At 41.3% G+C, this 21,772-nt stretch overlaps 1 protein-coding gene across 2 annotated transcripts in view; it reads left to right on the top strand.

Moving 5' to 3' along the window:
- The window catches only part of MOCOS (molybdenum cofactor sulfurase), a 406,383-nt gene that overhangs the window by 49,550 nt on the left and 335,061 nt on the right, over positions 1–21,772 (top strand). For both annotated transcript variants that reach the window (XM_033930634.1, XM_033930633.1), the window contains exons 2-3: positions 1,311–1,400; positions 12,862–12,928. In XM_033930634.1, the coding sequence (XP_033786525.1) occupies positions 1,311–1,400; positions 12,862–12,928 (157 nt within the window). The remainder of the gene's footprint in view (positions 1–1,310; positions 1,401–12,861; positions 12,929–21,772) is intronic.

The raw sequence follows: 21,772 nt of genomic DNA, 5'->3' as shown, positions 1-21,772 counted from the left end.
ATTCAGTAATGGAAGAAAAATGTTCAAGGTCATAAGTCAGTCCTAGTGCCTCTAACACACCTTCTTGAGATTTAAATGAACTGCAGATGAACAGCTTAGAAAGTCTTCTAGAAAACAGGTTTCAAAAATAGGAAATGGGAAGGGTTTGGCAAACGTCCATCTGCCCCTCTATGCTACTTTTTGGATATTTTTCTTTCTTTCTTTTTTTTTTTTTTTAAATGAGCCCCATAGTAACATAGTAGATGAAGGCAGATAAAAGACCTGAATGGTTAATCCAGTCTGCCCAACAGTTGCACTCATTATTAATTCATGATTATATTGTCTCTTTAGCATTTCTGGCACATAGTAGAAGTCTGTCTGATACCATCCTTAGATTCTAACTAGAGAATGAACACGGTGACAGAATTCATCACCATTCCTGTTCCCGCAGATAATCGCGGGAAACCATCTCCATGTCATTGTTTAAGGAGAGACGGAAGAATCAGAGTATGAATGGGCATAGCCATTGACCCTCAAGCCTTGCATTGAAGAATGCAGGTGTAGAAGGACTGAGGTTGAGATAAACACTAAAGAATGGCACAGAATGGTTAGAACATAAGACCATAAGCATTGCGGTCCCGTGAGAACTCGTGGCAGCCAATTAGCTAGCGGTTCTGCACGGGCAGGAGTGAAGGAAGATCGCTCCTGCTGTGATTCACTGCTGGACCAACAGGGTTACTTAAGGTACATGGGGGAGGTGGGAGGGAGATAAAAATAGTTAGAATCGGCTGGGACAGGAGATGGGTGGGATCCTTCCTGTCCCAGCCCCACTGCACCATTAGATCTCACGGCAGATCTGATGGAGGCCTGCAAGGCATTGGGAGGAAGGGAGGGAAAGGATACAGAACCTGGTAAGGAGGGAGGGGGGCTGAGTGCAGAGTTGGGCAGGGGAGGGAGTGAGTGAGGGGGCTGGATGCAGAGCCTGGCAGAGCAGTGAGAGGGGGAACAGGGTGTAGAACCTGGCAAGGCAAGGCAAGGAACTACACTTGAATATTAAACCCTCCTCCGGTTTTATATTTGAGTCAACCTTTTCTCCTCCTTGTTTTATATTCAAGTATATACGATAATTTTTGTGGCTGCAGTCTGCATTTTTATAAAAATACTGACCGCCTCCAGCTGAATATTACCCACATAATCTTCCCTGTCCTGCCTTTTGAACCCATACGTATTACAAATATTCTGCTTGATGTATAAGTTTTAATTGTAAAAAATAAAAATATTTTTAAAAGAAAAGAATGGTTTAATTTTCCATTATGTTCCTTTTTTTCCAGAACTTATCTACCTTGATCACGTAGGAACAACACTCTTTCCACAGAGCCAACTTGAAAGGTTCATGGATGACTTGACAGAAAATATCTATGGTAAGGATCATGTCATTTGTAATTCCAGTTCTTTTTGTCCCTTTCTATTACTACGAGGGGACGCTGAATAGTTCTCAGCCCAACCAACAAAGCTGGAGCAGCCTCCATTGAGGGCTATACAATTAATTCAGTGATTTTCCACTTTTTTTGTTCTGTATTTTTCCCGGCAGAACCGAAAAAGTGGAAAATCACTGGTCTAAGTAAATAGCCTTCGATGAAGACTGCCCCGAGTTTGTTGGTTGGGCTGAGAACTTTTCAGCGGCTCCTCGTAACCTGGCCAGAATTTTCCTTTTAAAACGAATGCATATTTCAGACTTTACTGCTCAATTCTACTACTACTCATATATGTTCTTAAGGAAAGGGTGACATAGCATGCATTGATGAAGAATGTTAACTCAGAAAAACATTTCAGGCCTGATATTCAGCCAGTGACTGCTGCCAGCATTATTTCCAGAAATTCAATGCTGGGCTATGTCTGGGCTCTGCACTGAATTTTCAGGTATATAGAGAAAGCAAAAACACAGCCTGTTAAGAGCAATATTCACCACTTAACCAGCTATGAAGAACCGAATAAAGGTAGGGCTGTGTTTTATACACATCTCTTGCAGCATAACAGCTGGTATTGGTGGTGAGGCACAACTGAGTTTGTGAAGTGTGTTTCTCTGCTTTTATTGGCAAACTACAAGGGGTTACAATACTATTTCACAAAAAGTTACCTATTCACATACATAAGCAGATAACTGATATGGAGGGAAGATATGGTTATGGGTGAAATATAGGGACGTTTTCTATTTTGTAATGTCTATGCTCCAAATCTTTATAAGCATAAGGTTTTTTTCAGATTTAGTAGCTAAACTTGTTATGTACCCTGATTATAAAATTATATTGGGAGGAGACTTTAACGTTACTGTTGACCCTGCCATGGACTGCAAGCTCCCCAAACCTCTTACTGAGGATCATGGTAGCAAGGGAGTTGATTTTTTAATACAACAATTAGAAGTTTTGGATATGTGGAGGTTATTGCATCCCACAGAATATGACTATACCTTTTTTTTTTTCTCATTCTCATAATTTATATGTTAGACTGGATAATTTATTATTGTCAGCAATGTTGTTCAAAGCTATGGATACTGTATGTATAAAACCAACCGCGTTGTCAGATCATACACTGCTGATAGCAATCCTTAAACTGATTATGTGTGTGTGGAAAATGACTCCCTATCTTTATAATGATAAAGATTTTAATATCTAAGAAATGGCAAGATTATGAGGCCACTAATCAAATCTCTGACACCAGCTCTCAAATACACGGAGAGGCCACATAATAGCTTGTGTAGCTCATATGAAACAGATAAGGAAAGGGGAAATACAGAAGCTTTCTAAGGAGCTTAGAGAAAGAGAACGTATTCATATCAAATGCTTAGATGCCCAATCTAAACAACAATTACAGGACATTAAATACAAACTTTTAACGAGTTGATTTCCCAAAGAGCTGATCAATCCATTTATTTGCAAAAAAGACTGATTGTACAGCTGGAAGGGAAGGTGGGGTAATTTGTTAACAAATCTGGTCTGCCTGTCTAGGAAACAGCTAGTCACAATAAGGGGCACTGCCATAATAGCATTGAAGCTAAAGCAGATCAATTTCTTCTTTTTTTATAAGAATTTGTACAGCGAGGGGTAGGTGGACAGTACAGAGCAAGAAGCATTTTTCAAAGAGTTAAATCTTCCTCAGTTCTCTGATGATCAAACATGAGAAACTCATATGGAGATCAGTGAGGCAGAAATCAGGGTAGCAAATAACAACTCAAATTGGTTAAAGCCCCCCATTCTGGATGGAAAGAGACCAGAGTATTACAAAATTTTAAGTGACTTGGTGGCTAGACCTTTGAAATGGCATTAGAACGCTTTGAGGGAGGGTAATCCAAAAAATGACCCAAATCTTGCACACATAATACTCGACCCCAAGCCAGGGAAAGATAGGTCTATATGAGCCAATATTTTCCTTATCTTCTTAATTAAATCAGAGTGCCAAATTGTTAGCTGAAATATTACTGAACAGGTTGAATACTTTTTTTGCAAGACTTTGTCCAAGGCGATCAGTTGGATTTTCGACCGGGCAGGTTTGCCTCAATGAACTTACTAAAAGTACTCATGGCACTTCGAGCCCACAAGAAGACAGGTCAAAAAGCTTAGATACTGAGAAGGCTTTTGATAGCCTCTCATGGAACCACTTGTTCCGGACTCTAGAGTGTTTTGGGTTATGGGATAATTTACAGAGTGGGTAAGGGCTCTATAAGACCAACCTAAAGTACAACATATAGTGAATGGCAAACTAACCCAGCCATTTTAATTGTTTAACGGAATATCACCCTTACTTTTTGTATCGGCATTAGAGTCCCTGGTGGTGTACAATTTGTAGCATGCAGAGGTAGCAATAAAAAAAATCACTTAGAAAGCAATTATTCTGGAATTGTTTCAAATAGGGCTAACTACACCTAATGTCCCTCTGATTCCATATAATTTTATTTACAAGAAGATTGGAAAAGTGTAATTATAAATTATTTTATTAGATATCAAAAATACTTAGTCATCTGGCATGGCAATGTAGCAAATTGACTATGGAAGGGGCAAATGATGCACCCATAGCCACCCCCATCCGCTGTTGAAAAAATTATTTTATTTTTGATGGGAAATTTTTTCAACAACGGATGGGGGTGGCTATGGGTGCATCGTATGCCCCTTCCAGAGCCAATTTGTACATGGCCAGTTTTGAACAACGTTGGATTTATACCTCCAATTTTTTTGCGCACACACAGATGTGGCGACGCTACATTGATGACATATTTTTCTTATGGGACTCTACCAAGGCTGAACTGGACATGTTTTTGAATTTTTTGAATGCGTGTCATGTGTCGATTAAATTTGAGATGGAAGCACATAGGTCAACTCTGTCTTTTTTGGATGTCAATATCACTTTGGAGGAAGGTCGTTTTAACACTTTGGTGTTTTTAAAGCCCTCTGACCGGAATACCTTTTTGGAGTATACGAGTATGCTTCCGGCAGGGCTTAAGAATAATTTACCTATGTCCCAATTTTTCCGATACAGACGGATCTGTAACATGACTGAGCAGAACCATTGAAACAACGTTACAATGAGAGGGGCTATCCACAAAAAGTGATTAAGAAATCCTGGCAGAGGGTGAGGTTTAGTTCTAGAGAACAGCTTCTGCAATATCGTCCTCAGGCTACAGATGAGAGAGTAGTGCCTTGCATTATGAAATTCTCTTCTGTATCTCAGCGCCTGGGCAGGAAGATCAAGCGCCTCTGGCCTATGATGAAAAAAGGCCAGTTGTTTTTCTGACCAGGAATGTAAGATAGCTTTCACACGCAACAAAAATTTGAATGACATGTTATGTAGAGCTGATGTATGGACCACTCAGGATGTGGGTAGGGTGGGACATTTCCACTGTGACAAATGTGCGATCTGTGATGTCATACAGGAGGGCAGTATGGCATCGATTCCTGGGAGAAGAGCAGTTAAGTTAAGATCTTGGACTACATATGAGACAATTGGAGCAGTCTATGGAATGACATGCCCTTGTGGGCTTTCGTACATTGGCCATACCGCCAGAAGCTTTAAGATGTGGTTGTTTGAGCACCGGTCTAATATGGTACATCATAAAGAAGTTGACATCTTGACCCTGTGTCAAAGAATGGCACAGTTTTGAAGAATTCAAGTGTTTTGTGTTGGAGCATGTCCGTACTACTGCGCGTAGGGGCAATGTTAAGCGACTTTTATACCAGCATGAACAACGCTGGATTTTCTATTTGGATACTTTGTGGCCCAAGGGTCTTAACAAGATGGTCGAATGGGTTGAATTTTTTGGTTGATTGACAGTATTAGGAGGTGGGTCATGGCCATCAGCTGTTCCAGTCTTCCTGTATCGGTGTATTTGAAAGGAAGCTCTGGAATGAGAGGGCGTAGGATGAAGTTAAGAGGTAATCTAAGGAAATACTTTTGTACAGAAAGGGTGGTAGATGCATGAAATAGGCTCCCAGTAGAGGTGGTGGAAACAAAGACTGTGTCTGAATTCAAGAAAGCGTGGGACAGACATGTGGGATCTCTTAGATAGAGGAGGAGATAGTGGATGCTGTGGATGGGCAATTTGGCCTTTATTTGCCATCATATTTCTGTTTCTATGTTGACCTATGCTTTGTATAAGATACTGATTATTGTAAATCTTGTACTTCCTGTCACTTGGTTGCATGTAAATAAATAAAATAATAAAAAAAAGAAATAGAATCTATTGTTGAAAGACTGAATGAGAGTTACAAAAGGGTAAGGGAGATATTGAATAACTATGGAGACACAATAGAACTCTGGGGGACGCCACAAGAGATAGGATAAGAGGCAGAAATACCAGCGGTAGTACTGACAGTGAAAAACTGCTTCTGGAAGAATGAAGAGAACCAGCTACACCAACAGAGCTCATGCAAGCTAAGAAGAGAGTGGTCCACCAGATGAACGGCTGCTGATGGATCTAAAGAAACAACTAAACCAATATTACCCAATCCAAAAAAGAATTTAAATTGTTAGGAAATGAGGTAATAAGTGTTTTGGTGCTGTGTAGTTTTCTAAATCCAGAAGAATGCTGAATATGAGAGTATAACTGAGAGAAAACTAATTTTTTGGGGTTATTTTAGAGAAGAAACAAAAATTTGAGACAGGGTGCTAGAAAACTACTGCAGGATCAAACAAAGGTTTTTTTTTAGAAGAGGGTGGAGCAAGGATCTATTCCAAATAGATGGTAGTGAGCCCATTTGAAGGCTCTTATTAATGACGGATAAAGCAAAAGGCCCTTAGTGCTACATTTTTTTAGTGCCTAAGTTTGGAATCCCGCACTGCTCCTTGTGACCCTGGGCAAGTCACTTAATCCCCATTGCCCCAGGTACATTAGATAGAGTGTGAGCCCACCGGGACAGTTAGGGAACAATGCTTCAGTCCATGAATAATTTGTAATCCGCATATAATTGTAGGATATGTGGAATATAAATTATTATTAAAATTAAATTCCCCCCAGAAAGCCTGAGGATAATTTTATAGCATTCCACTAACGTGGTATTTTCTGGATTGCTTTAAGTAATGTTGCAATAACTTCAGTTTGTGTCATAGAGAAGGTCACATTTCTGAATGATCTAGTGGAGTGAAATTTGTAGCCCCAGAATGGCAATTTCAAATCATTTGTCTTGCTTACAGTATACAATGATACTTCTAGCCTGCATTCTATCCATGTGGTGTTCCTTAATAAAATTTGCAACTGCAGTTATATGTACTCTGAAAGCACCAATATAACTTGCCTTTGCTGTTTTTCACAAAAATTTACAGAAAAGAACATAACCTCCAAAGCCTGTCTTGTACTGTTACAAATGAGATCAACATAAAGCAAAATACTAGCAAGTATTTATGAGAAATTCCATCATAACAAATACAAATGAAACTATGTCTGCGAGGGTTTCCTCTCTCACTTAAAATCCATTTTAAATATTGGGCCCAAGATCTGCTACTAGGGATGTGCACAAGGCAATGATTTTTGGTTCACTTGGCCTTTTGAGTTAATTTCACACATTTGTGTTCTTTAAAAAAACTACTTTAACGCACATAACTTTTTAACATGCAGTAACTGACTTAGCAAAGGAAAACAAGAGAATTGACCCAATGATCTCCACAAACAAATCCAAGAAGAAACAAAAAACAATGTGGAGAAATGATGTTCCTGAGATGGACTTTATTAATATTAAAATAATAATAAAACTTGGCAAACCACATAAAAACCTCTAGGACGCAGTCCGCTGAAAAGCTTCGGATCCTGGACCAAGCAAGGCCCGTGTTTCGACAGAATGTCTTCTTCAGGGGTCCTAAGAATAATATTATAATGAGTTTCATGCTATAGTATCCTGTGTGCATAAAGGCATCACTGGATAGTACGTGATAATTGAAATGAATGAGATGCCATGCTTAATGTGGTATTCTGCAGAAATGAATGATGTAATGACCGGTGGTAAGATATATCAATATGTAATTGGAGCCAGTGAAAATATGGTGAGGAACTGGTGATAAGATTGTAGCATGTGAGAAAAAAGATGGAGACCTAGTAATTGAGTGGAAAGAAATGTGACAAAGAGCTAGATTCACAAAGCCTACCTTTGCTGGGCGATCCATGGCTGATCCGTGGCTGAGTCTTCCTGGGCGATCAATTCAGCAAGCCTCCTCATGCAAATTAATGCAATTGGAGGCACGCCCCAGAGTGACTGAATGGATTGCTGCAGAGCGATCAAGATGCATGCGCAAATCATCTTCCTTTCCTGTAGATGGTCTGCGCATGCGTTTGCTCTCAGCACAAGCGTGTGAGGGAGAGGGGGAGAGGATCGAATTGTACAGTCTTCTACTGACACAGAAGAGTACACTTCAGCCCTTGAGATCAGCCGGGGCTGATGGTGAGAAGTGCAGCCCCGCTTTTAACCCGCGAGTTAAAACTGCAGGTTAAAAACACGGGCTCACAGAAAGGCATGGCAGAAAAGAGCAGAAAGGCAGGGCGGCATGACAGAAGAGAGCAGAGAGGAGAGTGGCAGAGAGCAGGGTGCTTTATTGATGGTTTCAGGGCTGCAGGGTTGGGATTTCAGGCAGAGAGCAGAGAGCAGGACAGTCGGAAAGGAGGTGAGCGACTGGTCCCCAGCAGTCGCTTCTTTTGATCGGCCAGCCCAGTCGGTTTTCCTGATGTTTTTTCAGTGAATCGCTTCCTTCCTACCTTTGTATGTCATTCTCCCTCGTTTGCATGCACAGATTGGATTGGGCAGGAATCGGATTGGGAGTAAGGTTAGTGAATCAGGCCGGGGTTGCAAAGTGATCGCAAACCTATTGGTACACGATCGGTTTGCTTAGTGAATCTAGCCCAAAGTGCCTAAGAGTGTAGTGACACTTGAAAAGAAAGTAATGACACTAAAAAGAAAAGGACGCTCAAAAAGAAAAAGAAAAACGGTGACTTAGCACACATTATTTTGTAAATTGATGTGTATTAATGGTCCTTCTACTGACTTAATTTACTCTGGCACGTCCCTGATGACATCATCAGAGACGCGGCAGAGCAAATCAGGGCAGTAGAGGGGCCCGAAGCAGCGTGTGAAGACTGCTGCACATGCTGCTGGAATCGCCAGGTTCGTTGTCGGGACCACGAGAAGGGAAGGGAAGAGGGGGGGCGGCAAAGGACTCGGGTTCTGGGCAGCGGGGGCAGCGCAAGAGCCGGGGCGGAAAGTTGCTGGGCTCCTTGGGTCTGTCGCAGAGGCTGGGCCGGCTCCGTTTCTCGGTTCGTCCCGGGGAGGAGGGGGGCAGGAGGCGCTCTTTGTGCCCCAGCCCTTTGGAGAGTGCGTGTGAGTAGCCGGGAGGCCTAGGTGGTGACAGGGGCTGCGGCGGCCGTCTCTGAGAGACACCAACTCTCACTTCTCCTTTTCTGTCACTCCCGGAACGCTGCCCCGCGCCCTCTGACGACTATAGTACACTTTTATTTTCCCCCTCTGTGGCTGCCTCTAAATGTCCCGCCGCCGAACGCGCCTGTCGCGTCTCTAGCGCACCTTCGGATACGTAGTAAGCGCGCATGCGCACTCTTGCCGGCACATCCCAACAGGTCAGATCTCAGGAAACATGCGGTGAGAGTGCGCATGCGCGCTTAGCGTTTTATTATTATAGATAATCATTTCTACCATTTTGCTCGGCACCGACGTGAGGCTTACCGGTCTGTAATTTACCAGATATGCCCTAGAGCCCTTTTTAAAAATTGGCGTAACATTGGTCACCCTCCAAATTTCAGGTACTACAGACGATTTTAGTGACAGGTTACAGATCACTAACAGCAGGTCAGCAATTTCATGTTTGAGTTCTTTTAGGATGTATACCATCCAGTCCTGGTGATTTATCACTTTTTAACTTATGGATTTGGCTCATTACATCTTCAAAATTCACCGAGATTTCTTTCAGTTCCTCCACATCATCACCCTTGAAAACCATTTCCGGTTCAGGTAGATCTCTGGGTAGGGTAAATGCTCGCACCTAACTCTAGACAGATAAATGCTAATATTCTATAACACACTTCATCACTGCTTGATAACACCACTGACCCTCCCAGGTCCACATCCCCCTTAAAGTCAGTAGTATAGCGAAGGAAAGAGGCACCCGGAGCAGTGGTGCTTGGCATCACTGTGCAGTGCACCCCCTATATGCTTCCTCTCTGTACGCGCTTCCCACGTACCTCTTCAAAATCTTCGGCAACAGCCACCAGCTTCTCTTAGCTGCTGCTTGCACCAGCCTCAGCTTTCCCTCTGATGTCACTTCCTGATCCCGAGACCAGGAAATGATGTCAGGTAGAGAGCTAAGGCCAGTGTGAGCAGGAGCTAGATGCTGCTGGCTGCTGCCAAAGATTTTGAAGAAGTTGGTGGGCAGAGAGATGCCACGTTGGGTGGTCGCCCTGTTTCCTTGTGCTATGCCACTGCTTGAAGTTGTGCACTCTGGAACAAGAGGACAGAACTTACGCACATAACTGCCCCTTAGTCAGTATTCTACAGCTGCAAATTAGTACCAATTAACATCAATTATACTCCATAATTAGTTCTAAGGCCAACTAGCAGCTAATTAATTCATTAAGTTATGTACACAGCTGAACTTATACTATAAGTTGCATGCCTAAATTTGCACACTAGTCTGAAATTTGGGTGTACAAGAATTAGGGGGTATGAGGGGAAGAGCTCCTGGAGTGTTTTGGATTAGATCAAAGCATAACATATATGGAGCTAATTTTACTAATGTGCATATTAGTAAACAAGTTCTACTGCATAATATTGGATCGAAGGTAAAAATTGCAGGTAAATTCTTGTTAAGACAATAACACAGTAGCACTTTCCAGTAATTTGAACTTTCACATACACTGTGTCCATGGCATTATTTTCATAGAAGTATATGAATCCAACAGGAACAGTAAAAATTCACAATAAAAGAAGGCCCTGGCTCTAAAATGTAAAACAAAGAGTTACAAATGCTGTGTCAGTATGGTCAGTAACCAAGTCCCGAATGGTGCCAGAACAACTGGTGATGGTAGAGTGTGAATCCAAATATAGCAAATCTGATGACAGACGTAGCAGTATGATGGGCTTCAATCGATGAGCTGAAGCGTCAGATCCTACACAGTCCATGTTTCGGCAAATGTGTTTGCCTTTATGGAGCGTGTGTGGTGCAGGGGTTAGAGCTCTAGCCTCAGTACCTTGAGGCTGTGGGTTCAAATCCCTCGCTGCTCCTTGTGACCCTGAGCAAGTCACTTGATCCCCTCATTGCCCCAGTTTGAGCCCACTAGGACAGACAGGGAAATATGATAAAATACCTGAATGTAAACCACTTAGGATATAAGTGGTATATAAGTAATAATAATTTATCGGGGGTCCATTTACCAAAAACAGCTGTCTGGATAAAGTAAGTGTGAATGCAGACAAACCGCCAAGAGCGAAAACAGCTAGAAATGCCAACACTAAGCTACAATGTCTGTCATCAGATTCACCACATTGGCACCATTTTAGACTTGGTTACTGACCAAATTGGCACAGCGTTTGGAACTCTTTGTTTTACATTTTAAATCCAGTGCCTACTTTTATTGTGAATTGTTACTGCTCCTATTGGATTCATTCACTTCTGTTATTGTGTACATTGCTATATTAAATATATATTTTTTTAAACTTCTTTATTCATTTTTAAAACTATAATTGTGCACAGTAAATGATGCATTTACATAAAATATTAATATTACAGCACAATAAAATTGTTAAAAATAATGACAAAAAATATTTTCCCCCACCCATTTATCCAATTGACTAGCAAATCATAAAATTACCTATAAACAACCTATTTATACCTTTTAAACAGTGTCAAAACATACCCCCCCCCCTCCCCAGGATGTGTATGTTTTCCTCAATTAGATAAATAAGTCATTTCTTACAATATTTAGTTAATGGTTCCCAAACTTCCATAAATTTTTTGTAACTTCCCTTCTGAATGGCCATGAATCTTTCCATTTTAAAGACATAACAATAGGGATTCCCACCAGAATGAATAATTTAATCTGTCCCAATTTTTTAAGATAAGCTGCATGGCAACTCCCGTCATTATAAACAAAAGTTTGTTATTTTTTGTCGAAATTTGACTTTTTGCCCTCATAGATGTTCCAAATAAAATGGTATCATATGATAGTGCCACTGGATTTTCTAATAAATTATTAACTTGATCCCAAATAGATCTCCAGAATTTGGTCTTGGAGGATGAGAAGTACAATGTCTGCATCTATGAGACACACAGTAAAGATAGCACTATTTAAATCTGTTTCATTAATGGTTGGGAATCATATAACACAAATCTCCAATACTTTACCCAACCTCCAAAATATCCAACATTCCTCTCCGTAAAATTACAAATTGTTCAATATGCTCTCATATATTTCAAATGTAGCAAAATGTGGCCTCAGGTACACCTCCTCCACCCTTAGTAATGTTTAATATTGGTGGGAATACCGGTGTTTTTATTCCTCATTGGCCCACATTCTTTTTTTGCAATTATTTAAGTAAACTTTTTTTTATCAACCGTGGTCTTTTTAGAAGTTTCCTTGAGGTTATTCTATTTAAAAATATTCAAATAAGTTATATACTTAGCTTAGCATGCTACTGGGTTACATGATCCGACATGTTTCGCAACAGTTTGCTTTATCAAGGATTCCCCAGAGCCATTGTATCCACCATCTTACTGAGAGCATGTTGAACAATTTGTAATTTTACAGAGAGGAATGTTAGATATTTTGGAGGTTGGGTAAAGTATTGAAGATTTGCATCTATGAGACAAACATGGTTTTTTTCTGTTGCCTAGAGTTTTTTGGACCCCAGTTCGTTTACATAGAGTAGATAGTTCCAAGTCTAATAGATGCTGGCACTGTCATCTGGAAGTTGGGACGTTGGATCATTTACTTTACTATTGTCCCTTGATATATTAAATATTTTTATTATTTTTTATGTGATACTTATTTTTGTGCCTTTCACCTAGTGGAGTAGCTGGTTCAGCTACTCCACTATTCCAGTGTTTTTGGACACCAGACCTTGTTGCTTTGCCTTTGATTAGTGGAGGTTTGAGATTTTTGTTTGTTATTGGAAAAGCAGGTGAAAAGCTATGAAGGGACGTTTCACATGTGGCAGTTTTAAAAGGAAAGCACTTTGAAAACTATGTGCAAAGTTTTTATAGGTACAAAGATCATGTGAACTTGATGCCTAAGTGGGCAGCTTGAAAATTGCCCCTTTCTTATATGAGGAATGCTTTTACAAAGCAAACCTGGAGAAACACCAATTCCATTTTTAATAAACGAATCTTAATCTTGTCTTCTAGGTAATCCTCACAGTCAGAACATCAGAAGCAGGCTGACACAGGACACTATCGAACATGTCCGATATAGGTAAAATACCGTGGTTATTACTTCAGTGCTTTCCCAATGAACATATTTTGAATTATTTTGAGATAAATGTAACAAAGCATGTGTAATCCTCTCTTCGCATTTGTCACCATCATTCCTGTAAATAAGACATTTCCCCTTTAAATTAGACATCTATATTATCAAAAAAGAACTTTCTTTGTCTAGGTTTCAAGATAGTTTTTCAAATAGATGACTAATGTGTGTCTCACTTATAACTCAAGTTTCAAGTTTATTTTAAAAAATTGATAAAACGCTAATCATAAATTCTAACGCGTTTTACAATAAAAAATTTAAAAAGGGGTCAAGTTAAACTATTAATGACATAATATTACTTACATGAAACAATAGGAGAATGGGGAGAAATCCAATTTAAAAGAAAAGAGAGAACAATTAAGGATAATAACATAGGAAAAGGGAAATAATAAATTTTTGTATAGAGAATGAATTTTATATAGAGAATGAGCTAGAAAAGTCCCGTGGACCAGTTAACAGTCATATGCATCTTTAAATAAAAAGCTTTTGAGGCCACTCTAGTGAGTTCTAATAGCATACACCAGATAAGGGCTCCAAGTTGCTGAGGTGGCTTTCATTTGTGCTCTAGATGTGGACCTGCCACCTCGGCATGCTCCACTGTGTTGTGAGAAGCACAAGCTATAGGGCTCCTTTTACTAAGGTGCGCTAGTGTTTATAGCCCACGCACAAAGTTACCACGTGCTAAGCTGCGTGGTACGCTTCTAGAATAACATCAGCTCAATGCTGGCGTTAAGGTCTAGTGCGCACGGCAATTTAGCGTGTGCTATAACGTGCGTTAAGGCCCTAACACACCTTTGTAAAAGGAGCCCATAGTGACATAATTGACGGCTCTGTTTCAGCCAATACAAAAAAATAATAAATGCGTCCACAGGCAGTAACAGCAGCAATAAGGATTCCTTTTCAATGTCATTTTATGGCACAAAAGTTTTTGGGAAAGGCAGTTCTATAATTGGGTGCCTCCATATACAGTAAGGGGCTTATTTTCAAAACACAAACACATCCAAAAATGGCCTAAATCGGCAGTTAGACATTTTTCTCGCCAAGACATTCAAGTGCCAATTTTCTAAACTGGCTTTCTAGATGTTTTGCTAGACTTTTTCCCACTGAGAGTCCAAAGTTTAAGGGGGCATGTTGGAGGCGTGTTATGTGCAGGCAAAGAGAGAAGGCTTCCAACGCTGCCGCAGATCGGTGAGGTGTAGATGCCCGCGGCTTTCAGCAGAGGAACCGGCCAGACCTGCTGGGCAGGAAAGGGGGAGGGTAGAAATGCTGAGCAGGGAAGGGGGAGGGGAGAAATGCTGCACAGTGAAGGGGGAGGGTAGAAATAATGCACAGGCAAGGGGGGGGAAATGCTGCAAAGGCTAGGGGGGAGAAATGCTGCAAAGGCAAGGGGGGAGACATGCTGCTGCTGCACAGGGAAGGGGGGAGGGTAGAAATACTTCACAGGGATGGGGGGGAAGAAATGCTGCACAGGCAAGGGGGGAGAAATGCTGCTGCTGCACAGGGAAGGGAGGGAGAAATACTGCTGCTGCACAGGGAATGGGGAGAGAAATGCTGCTGTTGCAGCACCCAATTGAGGAAAGAGAGGGAAGGAGGGAGAAGGAAGACAAGGGAGAGCAACCAGAGATGCCAAGTCCATGAGAGGGAGGGAAAGGAAATAAGGAAAGGAGATACCGGACCATGGAGGAGGAGAAAGAGATGCATGGCATGAGGGAAGGGAAGAAGATAGAGATACCACACCATGGTATAGAGTGGGAAGGAAGGAAAGGAAAGGAAAGGAGAAGAGAAAGAAAGAGATGCCAAAGCATAGGGGAGGGGGTGGGGAGAGAAAAATGGAGAGGGGGTGAAGCTGAAATGAATCATATGCAAAGGAGAGAAGGGACCCCAGACATACAGTTTATTGAAGGGACAAAGAAAGAGGAAAGATGCCATATGGAAGAGAGAGAGAGGGTGGAAAGTAGATGGAAGGGGTAGAGAGAGAGAGAGGGCAGAAGCTGGGTAGAAGGGACAAAGAGAGGGCAGATGTTGCATGGAAGGGAGAGAGGACAAACGCTGTATAGAAAGAAGAGAGCAAAGAGAAGATGATTAAAACAGAAACGACAAAAGGTAGAAAGATTTTTTTGTTGCTTTACTTAGAATCAAGTAGTATTGTAACTGTGTTGATAAAAGTTTATAAATAGGAAATGGAAATAAGGCAATTTTTTTGGACTAAACCCCTTTCCTCAGGACAGGATACCATAAGAGCAGTATACTGTACTATTCTGAAGAAAGATTTGGCCTCTGAAAGCTAATTGAAAAATGGATTAGTCCAATAGAATGGTATTTTCTTATTTCTCATTATTTGTTTTATTTTTATTTGTTAATTTGTAAAGTGGTGATTGTTATGTATCAGTTTTTTCAAATTTACATCTACTGTCTTTATATTTTGCACTGTATTAGAGGACATGTGTTACTGTTTTTGTGGTGTTTTGGTGTTGCATTGTATGCAGAGTCTGGTTTCTTGGCGGTTCAGTTTAATTTTTGTCTACATATTTCTATTTTTAGTTTGTGATTATTCCATATTGGGCGAGGGTGTATCTATGTTCCGTGTGTATGAAAAGAACATAGTTTTCAGTTGGCATTGACTACAGGATCAATTGACTGTGCGGGATCTGGCTTGTTTAGTTTTACAATGTATGTGATGGTGTTCTAGTGCTCACTGCAGTGTTTAAGATGCTGCTTTTTCCTAGGTACACTCTTGTTGTGCGATATGTGGATTGTTACTAAAAATCATATTTTTAATATAGATGGGGGGGGGGTCAAAAAATGATGGGCCCCGGGTGTCACATATGCTAGGTACGCCACTGCTTCTCAGGATGTCTAAATCAGACTTAGATGCACTATCAAAAATAACCTTCCATGTGTCCTAAATTAGGCTGCTTATCTATGCGGGTGCTGACACTGGATACTGCCAGCACCTGCATATCCCCAAGCTCCTTCCTAACATCACCCCTTGCCCTGCTCCTGACCTACCTGTTTTTTTTGAGCGGTCAGAAGCGATATTCCAAGTTTTAAATTTTATTTAAATCTGGATATCCTGCCTATCAGCAGCACTGCCTTTTTTAGTACTACTGAATAGTGGGGCTTCGGTGGCTCCAGGGGATTCAAGTGAGCAGGAGCCTCTTCTGCCCACTTCCATTGTTTTGAATATTGGCCCATATGTCTCCTTGCATAAAATAGTAAATACTTTTGTACAGAAAAGGTGGTAGATGCATGGAATAGTCTCTCGGTAGAGGTGGTGGAGACAGAGTCTGAATTCAAGAAAGCATGGGACAGGCATGAGGGATCTCTTAGGGAGAGTAGGAGACAGTAGATGCTGTGGATGGGCAGACTGGATGGGTCATTTGACTTTTATCGGCATCATGTTTCTTTGTTTCTGTGTTAAAATAGCAAGAGCTAGTAGTAGTCCATGTTGATATCTTCCCCTCCCCCCTCTTGTGTGAAGTTTCAGTCTGTAGTAACCAGAACTGATATTGTGATGTCATAATGCCACATTCCATCAGTGCTTAAGAGCCATTCTCATTGATGATGTCACCGTAGATTTATTGTCCTATACTTGTTCACTTTTATTACATTTAGCAAAGATTTTTAACTCTAGAGACATTTCTTTTTTCTTTAAGGGAGGAAGTTATCAACAAGAGTTACTGTTAAGATATGTTAATTTTACTGTTAACCCCTAGATATTAGTAACTAGTTCTAATTGTGGTAAAATAGCTTTAATTAATGTTAATATAACACAACTTATAATAATAATAATAACTTTATTATTTTATACCGCCATAACCAAAAGATCTAGGCGGTTTACATTAAAAAGAGCTGGGCAATCAGCGAAATACAATAATACAGTAAAAAATACAAATATTTGCAAAATAGAATTTCAATAATAAAACTCACTAAGTAATAAACTTATCGCACAAAGTGGTCTTAATTAATTTCCGAAAACTGCAATAGGATAACAGCTTGCTGAATACATTTACCTCCTTTTGTGATTCTGCCTGCACTCCACCCAAACTCCACCCCCAAACATGCCTACACACAGGTCACATAAGACTACACTCTGTGTTGTCATTACACATACTTTTACAAGCATAACTCATGAATTCATACATAAGCCTTGTGAAATAGAAATTTTGAGGGCAGTTCCCTAAAGGCATTTTTATGCAACTGCTGGGAAATCTTCTATAATAGTGGTTTATATTATTACAGCTGTATGGAGGTAGGAGAGACCGGGGGAACATGATAAGATGGTTATTTTTAACTCATTGAATCCTTTTTCCATGTTGAGTCACTAAAATCTATTCTGCTGTCAATCAACCTGCTTGTTTGGACTGAGTTATTTTGCTATTAGTTGTGCAGCATCACTCTATTAATGTACCAAACTCTTGCTGAGTAAAACATCAATGCAGTGCCAACTAGCTGAGTCATAAAAATTAGCACCAGGCTTTGCTTTCATCTATGGAGTGTCTAAGTGACTTATTTTGCAGGAGGAATTAATGGAAGGATTTTTCGTGCATGCTGTTCTCCACAGTCAATATCAATTTGTACAATAGGCTTAGCAAGAGAAAGTGAGGTTTTGAGTGTGTTCTAAACTGAATCTTAAACATCTTTTTATAAAAAAAAAAAAAATCAATGCACTGTAGTATAAATTGTGACTAAGAAGAGGATTAACATTTTCAGAAACTTAACGGATGCTCATTTCTGCTCAAAAAAAACCTGCTTAAGCTTTGTAGCAAGCAGTTTATAAATGGCGTCTGCATGTCCCTCCCCTTCTCCTTTTGAAGTATTATCTAAATCAGTGTCTTTCAAACTTTTTCGAGCCGGGGCACACTAAACCTTGTTTCCCCGGCTCAAGACACCCAGAAGTGCGCTGGCATCGGCGTGATGACATCATGCGCATACGTGATGTCAGCGCACCACTGTCAGAGCATGCGCAACAGCCCTTCAAACGCGCTGGAGAGAAGACCGGCAAAAAGACCCGCTGGAGAGAAGGGCCGGCAGAGAGAAGAGGTGCCGTTGTCGGGAGATTGCTTACAGGACATGCTTCTCTTCGCGAGAGACACGTCCTGTAGACAGTCGTCCAGCACCGGCACCTCTCCTCTTACCCAGAAATCTCAGGAGGCACACAGTTTGCGATACACTGATCTTAACCTTTCGAGATAAATTTGTATCCTTCGCAGTGTAAAATCTTTCTGACGCACCAAATTCAAACTGTAGTTTTTAGTTTTGTTCATAGTTTGCTTTTAAAGAGCACGTGCGTGACGTACCTTTTTGAAATCATCTACTTGATATTCAGCCTACAGTAGTTCGCCAAGGACAGCATTAACCCTGGACATTCAATGCCAGGCCATGTCTGCGCACAGGCAATGAATATCTGGTGCTAGTCCCTAGTGAGCTGGCCACCAAAGCATATATGAGTCCTGGGATGATATTTAGCCGGGATCTGCATATGATACTTGTGCAGGCTCTAGCTGCACATCCACCAGGACCTCCCTAAGGGATGCAGCTGCCCTCTACTTTTCCAATTTCCCCTCTTGCCTCCTGCCACTATGTCAGTCCTCCTACCTCCCACCCCCAATATCAAGAAGGGCCAATGGAACTCCCCTGCCCACCCCTACTCCTATAGGCCTACCTTACTGAGTTCTGGTAGACTAGTGGGGTTTTAAGGGCAGGAGCCTTCTTTACAAAATGGCTTCTGTGGCTTCTAGTGGCATGCTTGCAGTACTGGCGAGTACTGGCAGCCATTTAATTAAAGGAGCCGTGATGGGCAGGAGTGACTGGATATAGCTCCTGTCCCAAAGACCCCATTAGATCCCCCAAACTTAGGCCTGGAGGAGTAGGGTTACCAGATTTTACACTGTGCAATAGTAAAATCTGGAGACATGGTCCAGCCCTACCCTGTTCTGCTCATGTCACGCCTTGTTCCGCCCCACCCTCCAAGACTCTTCTCAAGCTCGGAACCACGTTTGGAGGGCCATTGGGTATGCGCGAATGTGACAGAACTACGTTGCATCCACACATGCGCAGATACCCTCCAAAGCTTTTCAAACCCCGGACAAAATGCGAGGTTTTGAAAAGCCATACGGACACCTCGACATTCCTCTAAAAAAGAGGACATGTCTGGGAAAATCCGGACATCTCGTAACCCTATGGAGGACGGTGTATGGGAGTGGAAGAGAGAAGGGTTTAGCCAGGGGGGTTCTGTCAGCTCCCCTCCCTTAACATCGGAGGTGGGAGTGAAGGGGTTTCAGCATCTTAGGGAAGGGAGGGTAGCACCAGAATTTAACTGGCAGCAGCCAATATTCAGACTGGTGTTTAGTTAGCTTTGAACAAAAGACACCCTTTTTACTGTCCTAACTTTAACTACTTACTTAAACAGTTAGAGATCTGAATATGACCACTAACTGATTAATTCCTGGCTCCTCCCAAGTTCCACCCATGGACCTCCCTAGCACTAACGATACAGGGGGTCGTCTTGGGGGACATTCAGTGGTGCCTTCTGGTTAAGTGATGCTGAATATTAACAGATGACCACAAGTGATTTAATTGGACTGGGGAGGCTCCCCTATCCAGTTAAATCACTTTGGCTTTGTTTGAAAATATTCTGCCCAATAGTCACTCTTCAGAAAATAATATATGCTGTAGTTGTGGGGGATTTCTTTTCTCATACAACTATTTCCAGGCTATGTGTTTAAAACATTTTTGTGCCAACAATCTAAAGTGGCTTATAACACAACTTACAAAATGCATGTTGACAGAAACATGATGTCACATGTTCATAAGAAGTATAAAGACAGCAGAGAAATATAGAGGCATGTTTACTAAGCAGTTAGCTTGAGTTTTTGCATGAATTAACCAGTAATGCCAGTACATGCTAACACCTAGTGTGCATTACAACGGCCAGTGTGTTGCATTTCCATCTCTATCAGGTTAGCACAGGAGAGAGAGAGGGTGTAGACTGCACAGTGTGATCTGCATTGATAGGAGCACATGCTAGCTGCTAAATGACTGGGTCTCTGTGCCCAACTTGAGTACCAGAATTTATACCAGGTTTCAGCAGGCATAACTCTGGTGGAAATTGGTTCTAATTGCTATTCTACAAAGGGTGCACACCCTTTATAGAATAATACGTAGTGCCAAATTTTTCCAATAACCATTTATAGAATCCCACCCCAATACGTGCAAATATCTTGCCCAGCTTAGTAAACATGCCCCATAGTTCGGGGAAATCCTGAAAACCCAACTGGAATACGGCTCTCGAGGACTGGATTTCCCAACCCATGGCCTAGAGGAAAGGAGGAACAGGGGTGATATGATTCAGATGTTCAAATACTTGAAGGGTATTAACGTAGAACAAAATCTTTTCCAGTGAAAGGAAAATGGTAAAACCAGAGGACATAATTTGAGGTTGAGGGGTGGTAGATTCAAGAGCAATGTTAGGAAATTCTACTTTACGGAGAGGGTGGTGGATGCCTGGAATGCGCTCCCGAGAGAGGTGGTGGAGAGGAAAATGGTGACTGAGTTCAAAGAAGCGTGGGATGAACACAGAGGATCTAAAATCAGATAATAATATTAAATATTGAACTAAGGCCAGTACTGGGCAGACTTGCATGGTCTGTGTCTGTATATGGCCATTTGGGGGAGGATGGGCTGGAGAGGGCTTCAATGGCTGGAAGGGTTTAGATGGGATGGAGTAGGTTTTAACAGAGATTTCGGCATTTGGAACCCAAGCACAATACTGGGTAGAGCTTTGAATTCTTGCCCAGAAATAGCTAAAAAGAAAAAATTAAAACTGAATCAGGTTGGGAAGACTGGATGGACCATTCGGGTCTTTATCTGCCGTCATCTACTATGTTACTATGTTATGTAAAGATGAGCAATCAAGTTTTATTCAAGTTTTCAAGTTTTATTAAAATTTGATAAACCGCCCATCAGGCTTCTAAGCAGTGTACATATTAAAATTATGAGTTTGGGGGGCGCTGTTGAGCTAGAGAGTAAGATGGCCGCATAGTCTCCTCTCTCCTCTCCTGAATCTCAGAATATCGATGTAGAGCAAGTGTTGAGCTTTTCATTTATTATCGGAAATCACATATATTTACAATAAGATGTCGACGAGTAAAACGTCACAATCAGAAACTCAATCGACATAGTCTACTAGGTCAAAAAGATCTAAATATGATCCTCCTTCACCGGAGAAGCCCACGACCAGTAAGTCTACGCATGATTCATCGGATGCAGTTTTAGATGAACTTCATGCGCTGAGAGAAGAACTAAGTAATACGATATGACCTGTGAAATGAAAAGTGAAATCAATTCACTTACTAACTCGTTCGCAGCCTACCAGACATGTGTTGAAACACTGGAAAATCAAGCGGACATGGTGGCCTTTTCCTTCGCGCAGTTTTGAGGAACAAGCACAGCAATGCTTTAAAAAAACTAGATCAGGAATTGGAAGATTTTTGCAATCGAAATTGACAGAACAATATTAGAATTATTGGCCTAGTCAAGTGGAAGGTGCCGAAGGTTTGGACCTATCCAAATTCCTTACTGACCGTTTGCCAGAATTACTCAATATGAAAACAGATCTTCCTTTGTAGTTCGAGCATGCACACAGAAAGCCATCTTCCTTAAAACCAGGATTCACATGGCCGAGACCTATTTTGGCAAAGTTACTGAGATATCCTCAGGCCCTACAAATCTTAACTTCTGCAAAAATGAACAGCAATCTAAAAATCGCAGATAGGGGGGGCGCTGTTGAGC

The sequence above is a fragment of the Geotrypetes seraphini genome, chromosome 2, assembly GCF_902459505.1.
Source record: "Geotrypetes seraphini chromosome 2, aGeoSer1.1, whole genome shotgun sequence".
Classification (NCBI taxonomy): domain Eukaryota; kingdom Metazoa; phylum Chordata; class Amphibia; order Gymnophiona; family Dermophiidae; genus Geotrypetes; species Geotrypetes seraphini.
Note: the sequence above shows the minus strand (reverse complement) of the source record. Positions and strands in the feature narration are given on the sequence as shown.